This window comes from Solanum tuberosum, unplaced genomic scaffold (genome assembly GCF_000226075.1).
Source record: "Solanum tuberosum cultivar DM 1-3 516 R44 unplaced genomic scaffold, SolTub_3.0 scf00219, whole genome shotgun sequence".
NCBI lineage: Eukaryota > Viridiplantae > Streptophyta > Magnoliopsida > Solanales > Solanaceae > Solanum > Solanum tuberosum.
In genome coordinates, this window is record NW_006239145.1 from 325,031 (window position 1) to 340,951 (window position 15,921).

The 15,921-nt window shown below is 36.5% G+C and overlaps 1 protein-coding gene across 1 annotated transcript; it reads left to right on the top strand.

Moving 5' to 3' along the window:
- Window positions 1-2,544: 2,544 nt before the first annotated feature.
- Window positions 2,545-15,406, top strand: LOC102604771 (clathrin heavy chain 1-like). The gene is made up of 30 exons (XM_006356401.2): window positions 2,545-2,867; window positions 3,127-3,331; window positions 4,496-4,584; window positions 4,685-4,763; window positions 4,925-5,052; window positions 5,685-5,783; window positions 5,868-5,976; window positions 6,116-6,195; window positions 6,290-6,517; window positions 6,630-6,695; window positions 7,090-7,206; window positions 7,357-7,554; window positions 7,667-7,783; window positions 7,922-7,981; window positions 8,234-8,320; window positions 8,496-8,579; window positions 8,656-8,790; window positions 8,865-8,927; window positions 9,006-9,110; window positions 10,037-10,149; window positions 10,255-10,507; window positions 10,586-10,722; window positions 10,810-11,088; window positions 11,175-12,177; window positions 12,312-12,797; window positions 12,898-13,068; window positions 13,201-13,386; window positions 13,898-14,020; window positions 14,514-14,624; window positions 14,820-15,406. Exons 1-30 carry the CDS (start codon window positions 2,823-2,825, stop codon window positions 14,961-14,963), a joined length of 5,100 nt encoding a protein of 1,699 aa, XP_006356463.1. The 5' UTR covers window positions 2,545-2,822; the 3' UTR covers window positions 14,964-15,406.
- Window positions 15,407-15,921: the final 515 nt, after the last annotated feature.

The following is a 15,921-nucleotide window of genomic DNA, read 5'->3' on the forward strand; positions in this document are numbered from 1 at the left end:
ATCAACAATCACGGCTACAAGTATATCAAGGATAACAACCCAAATACATTGCTTCTAAGCTTTAAGGAAACATGCCGTAAGTAGGGAATAGCCTTAACATACCTTTTCTGCTAAATTCACGTGGCTTAACGAATTTTACTCAATACTCCCTCGATGCTACAACAAGGTAGGACCATTATCAAATGCCAAAAATAAACGATACCATGACAATATGATAATATATATGTATTTCCGTCGCAAATTAATACGCTTCAAAACCTTCAAATATTTACAAACCCTTGTTGTCCCAACACTAAAGTGTGATATGCTACGCAATCGATAAAACAAATTATACCACGATGATGAGCCCAACGCGTAGAACAACTTTCGTCAAGGACTTCAGTCGAGAAAATCTATACTTCACTTGATCCTAGAAATGGGTTTCTCTAATTTCTATGGTTTCTAACTTAAAAATGAAGAAAAAGATCAAAGAAGAAGATATATCTAACAATCCATCGACTTAGGGCCCCACCTCACGTGCCTGCTTGCGCAGTCCCACAAAAATGCAAATATATCTCTATTCTGAAGTCGTATGAACAAACGGTTTGATGCGTTGAAAACTAGACTTGTAGACCTTCGATTTCATAGATCGCGGGGACCATAACTCTTAATAGATTGGGAGAAAACGTCCGAGACATTTGACCCAAATTTCAGACAAATCTTTAAAAAAGAATTTACGGTAACTTTCGCCAACTTTATTTTGCCACTTACCTAACTTCAAAACTTGAGATACAACACTTGAACACTTAAAATATCACATAACACATCAGTTTTAATTTATTACTCACCCACTTTGTCTTTCCACGAAGATACGAGTTAATTTAGACGTTTTGAAAAGTCGGGGTGTTACAATAATAAAGAAATAAAATGACACGTGGCACTTTATAGCTGGTTAATGACAGAGAAAATAGTGCCTCACGCGCCCCATGTGCGTGGTAACAAGCCAGACGAGGAAATGGGTCAAAATGACCCATTACAAAGATATAAAATAGTTCTATGGGGTGATGAGACACTTCCAAAGTTAAGGTGTCTTTATGCAAATACGAGACAATTTTAGTAGTGACTTTATGTCTTTTCTTTAATCATAAACTAAAGTATTGTATAGTACCATACATTACAAAATGATACAATATAATATCACACCAAACAACAATTCAATTAAAGTTGCAGCATAATATCTGTTTTTTTTTAAAAACTTTTCATGACTACTCATTTTGGGGCTAGGTGTTATTGTAGGCTTTTTTTTGTCATAATAACATCGGAGAAGGGTCTAAAATTCCCCTCAAGTATTTGAATTGGTACAAAACTACCCTTCATCCACCTATCGGCCCTAAAATATCCCTGACGTCCACCTTTCAGCTCAAAAATACTCCCGATGTTGATCATTTGACTCATATTTTCCCTTATTTTTAATAGCTCCCTTTAAGTAAAATTATTAAATATTTATTTATTATATTGCTTAATTTGATTGGTCCAAATTTAAACCCTTCTCAAATAAATAATAAAAATGATATTTTAAAAAAAATCATTTTTATTATAAAACCACTTATGATTCATATTTTGATCCGATACACTTGAAAATAATATTGAAAAAATAATTAATTTCATGATATCTTCCTATTGGCCTATTTTAAATCAATCTCAATTTATTATAACTTAGCCCAACTCATAAATGGAGATCCAACTAAAATCCATACTTACCCCGACTGATTGTCCATCTTAAAAAAATATTATTTTCATTAATATAAAATTTTCTCTCAATTATCCAAATGTCCTGTTCATTTTCTCTTTTATTCTTTTTTTTTTAATCTCTTATTCTTAATTAGGATATCCGGGATTCAAACTTGTAATGGACTCACATATTTATATTCTTTTAATAAGTATTATTGTCATGATGGGATGAGGGTGGGGATAAAAGAAATATTATTTTAATTCTTTTATTTTTAATTTTGTGTACACACAAAAGAAAAATATAATATTTGTACATATTTGCTTAATTAAGTCATCTTTTATTGAACTAATTATTTCTACATGAATGCATCGTTATTTTTCTCCTTTTTTTCTCTCTTGTTTGTCATAATTTTTTTAAAAAAAATGGTGGACAAGATCCAAATAGAATCTTTTTTTTTTAAGTAGATAGGAAGTGAAGGGTCAAGGAGGGAGGAGTGTAGAAAGTAGATGTCTAACCTTTTTTATAATTTTAAATTTACTATGAAATTCAAAATCAAGTCAATCATGTGAGCTTATATATTAAGTAATTTCAAATTATTTTAACGGAAAGGGCCTAAAATGCCCTTAAACTATGAGATTTGGACATTTGGTTCAATATTATCCTCCATCCACTTAATGAGCATGATCCGTTAGACATAAGGGTATTTTTGAGCTGAAAGGTGAACGTCAGTGGTATTTTAGAGCCGATAGATGAATGAAGGGTAATTTTATACCAATTTAAATACTTGAAGGACATTTTAGGCCCTTTTCCGTAATAACATCAAACGTCTTTACATTAATTTCAGTTTTTCTTTTTTCTTCATAAGATACATACACAAGGACATACTCAAGTACTAGTAGTTAGAACTCAACAATTGTTCCCCAATTCATTTTTCTCATAACACTCAGAATTCCATATTCGCCATCGTTGAACGTTATCACACGCACTCACATCTTCAGTGCTTAACAACGCATTTTAGAAGAACCCTTTACTCTTTCGATTTCTCTTTTTTTCTCTGGATCTCTTGGAGGGTTTCTTCTTTTTCTGAGATCTCGTCTCGCAGATCGCCATCATGGCGGCTGCTAATGCTCCAATCACTATGAAAGAGGCCCTTACAGTATGCTCTTTCTTTCTTACACTTGGAATGAAATATTTGTGTGCTATTTTCTCATTCATACTATTCCTTTGAAATTGCTAGTCCTACTAGAGTCTTACCCTACTTAACATGTATGAAATGTAGATTAGATCTGTAATATGTGGTTAATTGCCGGATCTGATACCTAATTTATTTTATTATGTTGAATTTTCCAAATTTAATTTGGTTACGAATGTGAAATTTGGGTTGAATTTTGATATTATATGATTTGGTGTTGCAGTTGTCAAGTATAGGGGTTAACCCGCAGTTCATTACGTTCACAAATGTAACCATGGAATCAGACAAGTATATATGTGTTCGGGAGACCTCACCACAAAATAGTGTGGTCATTATTGATATGAGTATGCCAATGCAGCCTTTGCGCCGCCCTATTACTGCTGACTCTGCTCTTATGAATCCCAATTCCAGAATTTTGGCTCTAAAAGGTATAGCTTTACTAAGGAACTTTTAGATTACTCACTGAATGTTCTATCATTGGCTCAAGTTTGCAATTCTGATACCTGAAGTGCTGGTACTATCTATGTACTCAGTATTTTGTTGGGTTTTTAATACTTAAAAGTGGATAAGTCAATTTTGAAGGAGAGCCTTAGAGCAATGGCAATTGTCTTTGTGTGAACTATAGGTCACGGGCTTGAGCTTGGTAGCAGGCACTAATGCTTGCATTAGGGTAGGTTGTCTAAATTACATCCCTTAGGGGTGCGGCTCTTCTCGGACCCTGCTAACGGCTAACGCGGGATATTTTGTGCCCGGACTGCCCCTTTTTACTATTACATGATTCACTATTTACATATGTGAAAGAAATTTGATGCTCGAGTAAAAAAGTCAAACAGTATAGTCTAACAAGCATATATGAAGCTTTGGTCATCAAAGGTAATAAACGGAGGAGACATTAAGGGAGGTGAGTTTGGACATCGTGGTGTAAGTTCTGCTAGTGGTTTCCTTTTTGGGGAAGACTCCAGCGGATATTACTTTATTTTTTATGAGAGTGAGGAAGCTTTATCTGCAGAAATGGCTTTTACTCTCAACTCTAAGTGCAAGTGTGGAATATGTTTAGGTCTCTGATTACTGCATTTGAATTGAGATATAATCAATATAATAGTGGTCAGTGCAGTTATTAACTTAAGTAGAACCAAGAGAACGTGAATTGAATCTTCATCCAATTATATGATTTTTATGCTCTCAAAAAATCTGTGACCCATGTTTATCTCAAAAATCTGTGACCCTGTGATAAATCAGCTGTTACCAGAAGATTCTCTCTGACATACATATCGTACCTAATTGTTCCCTAGATGTTGACTTCCAAATTAGGACCAGCCGACTATAGTTTGGACAATCACTGTTACCTTGTTTCCTCCATGGCCTAAAGGGTTTAGTGGATTTCTTTTGTTCATTGTTGATATTTTCTTCAAAGAATTTGTTAATTCAATACTGAAGTATCGAATTATTGGGGATCTTGTTTCCCGTCATCCATATACACTCTATAAGTGGGGAAGAGGAAAATACAATCTGATGGGACCGCTCTTCCGCTTTGGATTTAGTTGTAATACGTTTTTTGATGAAGCAAAACTCTCTTCTTTCTCCTCTTGAAGCTCAAGTACCAGGAACTACTCAAGATCACTTACAAATTTTCAATATTGAGGCAAAGCAGAAAATAAAGTCATATCAGATGCCTGAGCAGGTAATAAGTAGCCATATGGATTCTTTCTTTTAATTAGTTTGTTGCATTCTTTGCAGCTTTTGATAGTGTTGATATAACTTTAAGTGTATGTTATATTTAGGTTGTTTTCTGGAAGTGGATTACCCCGCAGATTTTAGGTATCGTCACACAGACGTCAGTCTATCATTGGCCAATTGAAGGTAAGACAGTTCCTCTTTTTCTGTGTGATGTTTACCAACTTTTCTTTCTCGTGTTTGAGTGGATAAAGGTCCTTTTTTGGTGTTTATTACTTTTTCTGGCCATTCTTTTTTAAGTGATGGTTGGTTGTCTGTCCTTAAGATGATTTTTTGTCTGTATTCAGGTGATACTGAGCCTATAAAGATGTTTGATAGAACAGCCAATCTAGCCAATAATCAAATAATCAATTATCGTTGTGATCCTTCAGAGAAATGGTTGGTTTTGATTGGTATTGCCCCAGGTTCGCCGGAGGTGTGTAATGCTGTTAATCTACGCTATTATTAATATTTTTGATGTTTTATTGTGATAGGAGATTTTGTTTTTATCATTAAATCCCTTCCCTAAGTAAACTCAGTGAGGGAAAGCCAGGAAAGGTCATATGAGGTTTTGACGTTGTGTTACATTTTCTCAAACATTTTGTTATGCAATTTTTTTCTGTTCCTCTATCTACCCTCATTTGTTTGTGTTTTTAACATGCTGATTGTTGGTGGTTCTCAATCGTTGTATTGTGGTATTGTACGAAAAGGAGTATTGCATGTAGTGACTTGGTCATAGTCCTGTGTGCTGTACTTTTGTTGCCTGAATATTAGATACTTTCAGCTGCAGCAACCTGGGCCAAAAATGGTCATTTGTTGTATGCACTAGATGATGTTGATGAAGGGCTGAAACTTTAGGTTATTAACAAGGTAAGTTCTACATCAGGGGAGAGAGGGGGAAGAGGAATGGAGGGGAAATCTAAAGCTCAAATGACTGGCTTTTTAAACATTTCAGTGAAATGTGTTCTAGGTGGATACATTACTGTTTTTTGATGATTTCACCAAAATTTCAACGTATAAAGAAATTCTTTTGTCATTTGATTTTACCATTTTTCTTCTTGTCATTAGAGGCCCCAACTGGTCAAAGGAAATATGCAATTATATTCAGTGGATCAGCAACGAAGTCAATCTCTAGAGGCACACGCTGCATCATTTGCATCATTCAGAGTGAGAAAAGCTCCTCTATATATATTTTTTTTCTAAGCTTTGCTTCGATGTTTTCCTGTTGTAACTGTTGTATGCTTTAATCAGGTACCTGGAAGTGATAGAGATTCCATACTCATTTCTTTTGCCACGAAATCCTTGAATGCTGGACAGGTTATATCAAAATTGCATGTCATTGAGCTGGGAGCTCAGCCAGGTTACTACGCTGTGTCCTATTTTCCTTTCACCTTTTTTTTTTTTTTTTTTTTTTAATCATTGAAGGTTTTTTACTAACATTGTGGTGAGAATTGCCTGATATAACTATGTCCTATTCCTAACATGGTACATTTTTGCAGGGAAACCTTCGTTTACGAAAAAACAGGCGGACCTTTTCTTCCCTCCAGATTTTGCTGATGATTTCCCAGTTTCCATGCAGGTATCAGTTGCCTTTCCTGGTCTGTCACTTTGTCTTGTGTTTGTGTATTGTGAATTCTGTTTCTTCTGACACAACTATTCTGTTTCTTTTGCAGATATCTCATAAGTATAGTTTAGTTTATGTCATCACAAAGCTTGGGCTTCTTTTCGTCTACGACCTGGAAACAGCTACTGCGGTATACAGAAATAGGATTAGCCCAGACCCTATTTTCCTGACAGCTGAAGCTTCGTCAATTGGTGGTTTCTATGCCATCAACAGGCGAGGCCAAGTGTTGCTAGCCACAGTAAATGAAACAACTATCATACCTTTTGTCAGTGGACAAGTAAGTCTATTTCGTTGCATCCTGCAACCATGTATTTCGATAATTTTTGTTTCCTGAAGTGTAAATATTGGATGAACCCTTGTAAGGTGTCAAATTCTTACACATGTTGCAGTTGAACAATCTGGAGCTTGCTGTCAATCTTGCCAAAAGAGGAAATCTTCCCGGTGCCGAGACTTTGGTAAGTTGATGTATTATTTTCAGTATGTCATTGTTTTGAAATGATTTCGCATTGGGAGAGAATTCTGCCCTTTTCTTTAGTGTACAATATCTCTTTCCTGTGGAACCTTCTAACTCTTGTAACTAGTTCACTGCTTGGTTTTTGCTCTTGAATTTCTTCCTTATTGAGAAGTACTGAAATAGATTGTTATTGAGATCATCTGCTAGAGCTAGATTCTAAATGGCTAGTCCCTCTTACTTTATTCTTTGTCAAAAGAAAAATCCCTCTTTACTTTATCGTCGATGTTCAGCAGTGATCTTATCAGAAGCTGTTGACTCTGATGGAATCGACATCTGGAAATTTTGTTGCTCTCTACTCCTTACAATGGTCTTACTATCTATTAATTTTATCACAGGTTGTCCAGCGCTTCCAAGAATTGTTTGCCCAAACCAAGTACAAAGAGGCTGCTGAGCTTGCTGCGGAATCACCTCAGGGCATTCTCCGTACGTCTGATACTGTTGCCAAATTTCAGGTATTGATTTTGTTACCAAGACAAATTTTCCCTCACAATATTTATTGCTCACCAAGGCTGAGTTTCAAGAATAAGCTGATTTTAGTTCTGTCTTATTTTACAAAAGGGTTATGCACACTGTATTTATGTGTCTCTTTGTCTTATTTGCAGAGCGTTCCTGTTCAAGCAGGGCAAACACCTCCTCTTTTGCAGTACTTTGGGACACTTTTGACAAAGGGGAAGCTCAATGCTTTTGAGTCATTGGAATTGTCACGCCTTGTTGTCAACCAAAATAAGAAGAACCTTTTGGAGAACTGGTTAGCTGAGGATAAGCTGGAGTGCAGTGAGGAACTTGGCGATCTTGTGAAGGTTAAATTTTGAATTCAACGTTACTAGTTTTTCTTCTGTTCACCACTTCAATTGATTTCTCTCTTTCACATAGCCTAAGGTGCTGACAGCAGCTGTAAACCTTTTGTTGTAGACTGTTGATAATGATCTCGCCTTGAAGATATACATCAAAGCAAGAGCAACTCCAAAAGTTGTTGCTGCTTTCGCCGAGCGCAGGGAGTTTGACAAGATTCTGATATATTCCAAGCAGGTTAGTGATGCATTTTTGCTGGTCATCACGTAAATTTCTTTTTGGCCTGAGATGTCATGTATGTTTTACTCAGTTCAAGCGTTTCTATGGTGACTCTATTTCAGGTTGGTAATTATAAATGTTTTTTTGTTGATATAGGTTGGCTATACGCCTGACTATCTGTTCCTCCTGCAAACAATTCTTCGATCTGATCCTCAGGTATGTGGGAATTGGGAAATGGTTTTAGCAAAAATTATAAGTATTGAATCTTCAACAGTTTTGGCTTTCACATGCCGTATGTTTTGGAGAGAACAATTGCTTTGATTATTTTCCTCTGACATCTCTTTGAAATGTTGCTCTTATGTTGGTAATATTACTTTTTTCTTGAAGCAAAAATCAACAAATCAACACAACTTCTCCTATGGTGCTTAGTTGCTGGATTGATGTGTACTATTGTGTCTGTATATGCAGGGAGCTGTTAACTTTGCACTCATGATGTCCCAAATGGAGGGCGGTTGTCCAGTTGATTATAATACAATCACTGACCTTTTTCTACAGGTTAGTTGGCTTCTTAATGATGTCAAAATGCTTGTTTACTATTACACTGACACAGTTCACTTCAATATTTTCCCTGTTAAGGGCTTTAAACTAGGCGCTTTAGAAGGCTCATTTACCATTTCTACTGGGTGCAACACATAGCTGATGAAATTCTCTCTTTTCTTTTTTTCATCAGAGGAACATGATCCGCGAGGCAACAGCATTTTTGTTGGATGTTCTGAAACCTAACCTTCCAGAACATGGTTTCTTGCAGACTAAGGTTTCTTTTCTCCTGTAGAAAGCCATTTTTCTGTCTATGCATTTTGTTTTTAGATTGTAATGCCTCCATTATACAGGTATTGGAAATCAATCTTGTGACTTTCCCCAATGTAGCAGATGCTATATTAGCAAATGGAATGTTCAGTCACTATGATCGACCTCGAATTGCTCAACTTTGTGAAAAGGCTGGTCTATACGTGCGGGCTCTGCAGGTTGAATGGTTTTCATCATTTGAATTTATTTTCATCTGATTGCAAATTAGTTAAATGGTGTATTATTTCTGCAGCATTATACTGAACTCCCTGATATCAAGCGTGTCATTGTGAACACACATGCAATTGAGCCTCAGGTTATTATGCTCTATGGATTGCATTGATTTTTTTTTCCGAGTGAGCGGACTTGTATTTAACTATATTGTTTGTCTCAGGCTCTGGTTGAGTTCTTTGGGACTGTTTCACGTGAATGGGCTCTCGAGTGTATGAAGGACCTGCTAGTGATCAATATCAAAGGCAACCTTCAAATAATTGTGCAGGTACTCATTTTGGTTTTTATAATTTTACACAGAAGTATGTGTGCGGGAATTGATAGCCTGTTTAGCCGAGCTTCTGATAAGATTTGAGGTGTTTGGCCAAACAGGTAAAAAGAGCTTTTGAGAAGCAGTTATTTTGTTTTTGGGAAGAAGCTACAAAATTCTAGTTAGTTGCACGGATTCTTCACCTTTGAATTTTGATGCCGCACATGTGTCGGATTCTCCAAAAATACACTACTTTTGGCGAATCCGACACGCACCCGTTGACATTTTTGAAGAGTCCGAGCAACATAGATTTAATTGTCCTTCCAAGAAATAGAAGCGGAGGCAGAAAGCAGTTTTTTCTTACCAATTTTTTTTTTATTAAATTCCCTTGTTAATTAACTCATCCCTCTCAAATATAAATACAATCCGCTTCTCCTTTCCCTTTTTTGATTTTACTAAATTTTTGTTGATAATTTTTTTAATATATATTTTTATTCTATGTTTTATATTTTAATTAAATAAAAAAGCTTGACTAAAAGTCTTACATGATAAATATTTTAAATTATTTCTTTATGTAAGTAATACTAACAGTAAATGAACCTGGATTAAAAAAAATGAACCTTGATAATATCCTTATCGTTATTTGATACCCAGAAGTACTTTTTGGAATGATTGGCCAAACCCAATCTTCTTATTAAATTCCAAAAAAGCCTCTCAAATGAATTGGCCAAACACACAAACTGCTACACTTGTACAAGTACTTCTATGAAAAGCTATTTTGATAAAAGTGCTGCTCAAAATAAGTTGTATTTTAGAAGCGTGGCCAAATAAAAAAAAAAATTAAAGATTTTTGAATCATGTGATCACATCATCTTTTTTCGTAATGTTCAATTATTGTGGGACATACCAATTACAACATATCTGATTATGTTGTGATATTGCAGGTAGCGAAAGAGTATTGTGAGCAGTTGGGTGTTGATGCCTGCATAAAGCTTTTTGAGCAATTCAAGTCTTATGATGGGTTGTACTTCTTCTTGGGATCATATTTGAGTTCCAGGTATGTACACATGGAGATGATATCTTGACATTTGGCTTGCTTAATCGACCACTCTTTCAAAAATTTTGGCTGGCTTGGTGAATTGTCATTTTTTATTTCCTGCAGTGAAGATCCCGAAATTCACTTCAAGTATGTTGAGGCTGCTGCCAAGACTGGACAAATCAAGGAAGTTGAACGTGTGACAAGAGAATCAAACTTTTATGACCCTGAAAAGACGAAGAACTTCTTGATGGAAGCCAAACTTCCTGATGCTCGGCCTTTAATTAATGTTTGTGACCGTTTTGGTTTTGTTCCTGATCTCACACACTACCTCTATACCAATAACATGCTACGGTATATTGAAGGTTATGTCCAAAAGGTTGGTACAGTTTCACTGTACTTTTATTAAATTTCTTGTAATTTTATGACTTATGAACTTTTATCTGCCATTGTATAGGTCAACCCAGCAAATGCTCCTTTAGTTGTGGGACAGCTATTGGATGATGAGTGTCCTGAGGATTTTATTAAAGGCTTGATCCTTTCTGTTCGTTCTCTGCTACCTGTTGAGCCCCTTGTGGATGAATGTGAAAAGAGGTCTTTTTATATAAATATATCTGGTACAATTGTTTATAGTTGGTCCTTAGAAACTTTAATGTTAAGCTTTAACTTCTTTGTTGTCAGGAACCGCCTCCGACTGCTTACTCAGTTCTTGGAGCATCTTGTGAGTGAAGGAAGCCAAGATGTGCATGTACACAATGCTCTGGGTAAGATCATCATAGATAGCAACAATAACCCAGAGCACTTCCTGACAACCAACCCATACTATGATTCACGTGTTGTGGGTAAATATTGTGAGAAGCGCGATCCTACCCTTGCTGTTGTTGCATATAGGAGAGGGCAATGTGATGATGAACTTATTAATGTAACAAACAAGAACTCTTTGTTCAAACTACAAGCCAGGTTTGTTATTCATTTAGTAGTTTCTCTATAACTGCTGATTTGTCAGATGTCTAGAGGTGAACAACCAAATTTCCTAATGTCTCTAGGTATGTCGTTGAGAGGATGGATGGTGACCTCTGGGAGAAAGTTCTTAACCCTGAAAATGAGTTCAGAAGGCAGCTTATCGATCAAGTTGTCTCCACTGCTTTGCCTGAGAGCAAAAGCCCAGAACAAGTTTCTGCTACTGTTAAAGCTTTCATGACTGCTGATCTTCCGCATGAATTGATTGAACTTCTTGAAAAGATTGTCCTCCAGAATTCTGCATTCAGTGGGAACTTTAATCTGCAAAACTTGCTTATCTTGACAGCCATTAAAGCCGATCCATCTAGAGTTATGGATTATATCAACAGGCTTGATAATTTTGATGGACCTGCCGTAGGGGAGGTAGCTGTAGAAGCCCAACTTTATGAAGAAGCTTTTGCAATCTTCAAGAAGTTCAATTTAAATGTCCAGGCTGTCAATGTTCTGCTAGATAATATTCGTGATATAAACCGTGCTGTCGAGTTTGCCTTCCGAGTTGAAGAAGATGCTGTTTGGAGCCAAGTGGCTAAAGCTCAACTGAGAGAAGGATTAGTCAGTGATGCTATTGAGTCATTTATCCGTGCAGATGATACCACCCAATTTTTGGATGTCATTCGTGCTGCAGAGGATGCCGATGTTTACCATGACTTGGTGAAGTATCTGCTGATGGTAAGGCAAAAGACAAAGGAGCCCAAGGTTGACAGTGAACTAATCTATGCATATGCTAAAATAGATCGATTGAGTGACATTGAAGAGTTTATTCTCATGCCAAATGTTGCCAATCTACCGAATGTTGGTGACCGGTTGTATGATGAAGCCCTGTATGAGGCTGCAAAGATCATATTTGCTTTTACTTCTAACTGGGCCAAATTGGCTATCACACTTGTGAAGCTAAATCAATTTCAAGGTGCTGTTGATGCAGCACGCAAAGCAAATAGTTCAAAAACATGGAAAGAAGTCTGCTTTGCTTGTGTCGATGCTGAAGAGTTCCGCTTAGCTCAAATTTGTGGGCTTAACATTATAGTACAGGTAGCTTAGCATTGCTTTTCATAAGTTACTACCGGGGAATCCTTGTTTATATTTCTGTGTCAACATGCTTATCTAAATTGCATTGAAAATATCTGGAATACTGATGATTGGTTGTATCTATTTTACTTTGTCAGGTGGATGATCTGGAGGAAGTGAGTGAGTATTACCAAAACAGAGGATGTTTCAATGAATTGATCTCCCTTATGGAGAGTGGGCTGGGTTTGGAGCGAGCCCATATGGGTATCTTCACAGAACTTGGTGTCCTTTATGCCAGATACCGTTATGAGAAGCTCATGGAACACATAAAATTATTTTCCACCCGTCTCAACATTCCCAAGCTTATTCGTGCCTGTGATGAGCAGCAACACTGGAAAGAACTAACTTATTTGTATATCCAATATGATGAATTTGATAATGCTGCCACTACCGTCATGAATCATTCTCCAGATGCTTGGGATCATATGCAGTTCAAAGACATTGCTGTCAAAGTTGCTAATGTGGAGCTTTATTACAAGGCCGTCCACTTCTATTTGCAAGAACATCCTGATCTCATCAATGATCTTCTAAATGTTCTTGCACTTAGAGTGGACCACACCCGTGTAGTCGACATAATGAGAAAGGTCTCACTTTTCATAGAAGCCCTACTTACAAGGATTGTTTGGATTAGATTATTTGATGTTAAATCCCTCCTTTTCTCTTTTTTTCTTCTTTTTATAACAGGCTGGTCATCTTCGCCTAGTGAAGCCTTACATGATTGCTGTTCAAAGTAACAATGTTTCTTCTGTAAATGAGGCCCTTAATGAGATATATGTTGAAGAAGAAGATTATGATAGATTACGTGAATCAGTAGATTTGCATGATAACTTCGACCAGATTGGTCTTGCGCAGAAGGTAAAGGATAGTTCACCAAATTGTGTTCCCTTGTATCTATCAGATAATCTTTTGATCAAGTAATAATTTTCATGCAAGTGTATCCATCAGATATCTGATAACAATTCTACATTTTTTTGTGTGGGTGAACAGATAGAGAAGCACGAGCTTCTTGAGATGAGGCGTGTTGCTGGTTATATCTATAAAAGGGCTGGTCGGTGGAAACAATCCATTGCTCTGTCGAAGAAAGATAATCTTTACAAAGATGCAATGGAGACTGCCTCACAATCTGGGGATCGTGAACTTGCTGAAGAGTTGCTTGTTTACTTCATTGAACAGGTATCAGTGGTATTTCAAAAATTCCCCCCCTCGCCCTCCTCTTGACAAACAAACTAAGCTAAAGAGAAGGGTAAGTGAGAAAAGTACTACAGAAAATGTACCAAGTTAATAGTATTGCTGGCGAAGAAGATGTTGGCATATTGGGTTGGGTTGGGGTGTTTAGTCATTAACGAGCTCTTCAAAATGAAAAGATCTTAGAACATGAATAAACCAGATCATGGTAATGGATATGGTAGTAGATATAAATGTGGGAATGTGGTAGTGCCAGACCCAATGCATTTACTGCTTGGGAAAGACTCGGGAGAAGTGGGTCATATTTTACTTGGAAGTTGATATTTCTGGTCTGGAAAACGTCTATATATAACTTGGAGTGCATTTATATTGCATTGGTTTATACTTGTCTAGCTTGTAATTGATATCTGAAACTGTTAGTTATTTTTTAAAATTTGAATATTATATGAAATTGATTGATGGATTCAAAGCTTTGAATTCTTGCTATGTGCTCTTGCAGGGAAAGAAAGAATGCTTTGCGTCATGCCTGTTTGTTTGTTATGATTTGATTCGCCCGGATGTTGCCCTTGAGCTAGCATGGATGAATAATATGATTGACTTTGCATTCCCATACCTGTTACAGGTACACTGACTCTCCGTCCTAACCCTGTGTCTATATTTGCTTGCTTATCTTCTTTCAAGGAGAAAAATCTTTTGCATTCGTTTCCTTGGGGATATTTTGCCCTTTTAAGTTTTAATAGGCCTTGTCTGATGGATGTGCATGCTAGTGCAGCCTTGCCATGGCTGCGAGGATGTCTGATTCGCTCTGGAAAAACCTGTTTGTACTTATCAGAAAAATAAAAAGGGTTTTGTGTTCCCCTTGGGTGTGTTTCACTTGATATTCTTGTTGAATCTCTTCTGGAGCCTATTTTTCATTATTTCCCGTTTATAGTTCACTATGATTGTGGGTAATATAAAAAATATAAAGATGCATTGCATGTTATCATTGTTGCCTCTTAGCTTCTTTCATTTGCAGTAATCGTTTTGCTGTCTGCTTAAGTTTTCTGATTTTCTGTTGCTTATTGATGACTAGTGTAATCTGCAACTTATTTCTGATTCCTCTCTCTCTCTTGTAGTTTATTCGTGAATATACCGGCAAGGTTGATGAGCTGATAAAAGATAAAATAGAGGCTCAAAGTGAAGCAAAAGCCAAAGAGAATGAAGAGAAGGACGTTATGAAGCAGCAGGTATTCTGTAATATTGCAAGTAATTTCGTAGTTTACTGCCAATAGCTTGAAACATAACCAACATTGCAAAAGTTTTTGGTAAGGTTTTGACAAGTGCGACATCGAATGCATGCATTTATGTGGTAAATTGGCCATTCCTGTAATGTTTAATTGTGTAAATAAGCCATTTCTAAACCTGTTCACTTTTGGTTGTAGAATATGTATGCACAGTTGCTGCCTCTGGCTTTGCCGGCTCCACCAATGCCGGGTATGGGAGGAGGTTTTGGTCCATCCCAGCCACCTCCAATGGGCGGAATGGGAATGCCTCCATTTGGTATGCCACCCATGGGTCCCTACTAATTCAGTGTTACTTCAGATACCGGTGTAATCAACATACACAACAAGAGAAGCACACAAATGGGTCCTCTTTTTTGTTAGAGTTAGGGCTGTTTCCCTTAATTCTTTCAGGTTGCAGTTGATTGCTGACGAACACAAACGGAGGCTAGATAAAATAACCATTCTGTTGTGTGTCGTAGGGTGCTGATATCTCCTTTGTAATATTCTTTTAGAAGAGGCAATTTTTTGCAGCTAGGCAGCAGATGGAGAAATATTACATTACAATTATCTAGAACCATGTAGAGATGCATTATATAGTATTTTGTGCTACTTTCTAGGTCGTCAAGGATTAATTTCCAAAGTTCTGTAAGTATTTCTAGGATCGTCATCTTGTGGTTAAAATCTAATTTTAATGCTTTATTTTGGGGATCTTTTTATCTATCCACAACTGCATGTATGTCCATTGATGAGCCCTTGTTATTTTGTTTTTCTTCTATTTTTTCATTATTTCAGAAAGTCTTGCTGAGTAATTTTCCATTTTTTCTCATACTTTTCAATTTCATGTAATGTGTAGTTGCAAATTGCATGTCTGATGCTATTTAAGAACGTCACAATACAGAGCACGTAACACGTAACTTGTATTGGAAATATGCAATTTGTTATCACAATTGAAGAGTGTGTTTGAGAAGAGAAATATCAGAATATTCTTGACAACATTCACATAAAAACAAAACACTATCGGGATTTTTGAGCCAAAAGCACACATTTTGATCATGCCTACACATTCATTCTTATGGATTACACGATTGATATTATGGAAATAACCATTTTAAAAGAATATAATGATATTCAATGATAATTGATTCCGAATGATTTATACTAATTGATGGAAGTCTCGTGGGACAAAATATATGGAAAGTCCCAGTTTGAATCCGTACATGGTATATAGAGAACTAGTGAGTTTTTCATGAGTCCCACCTAG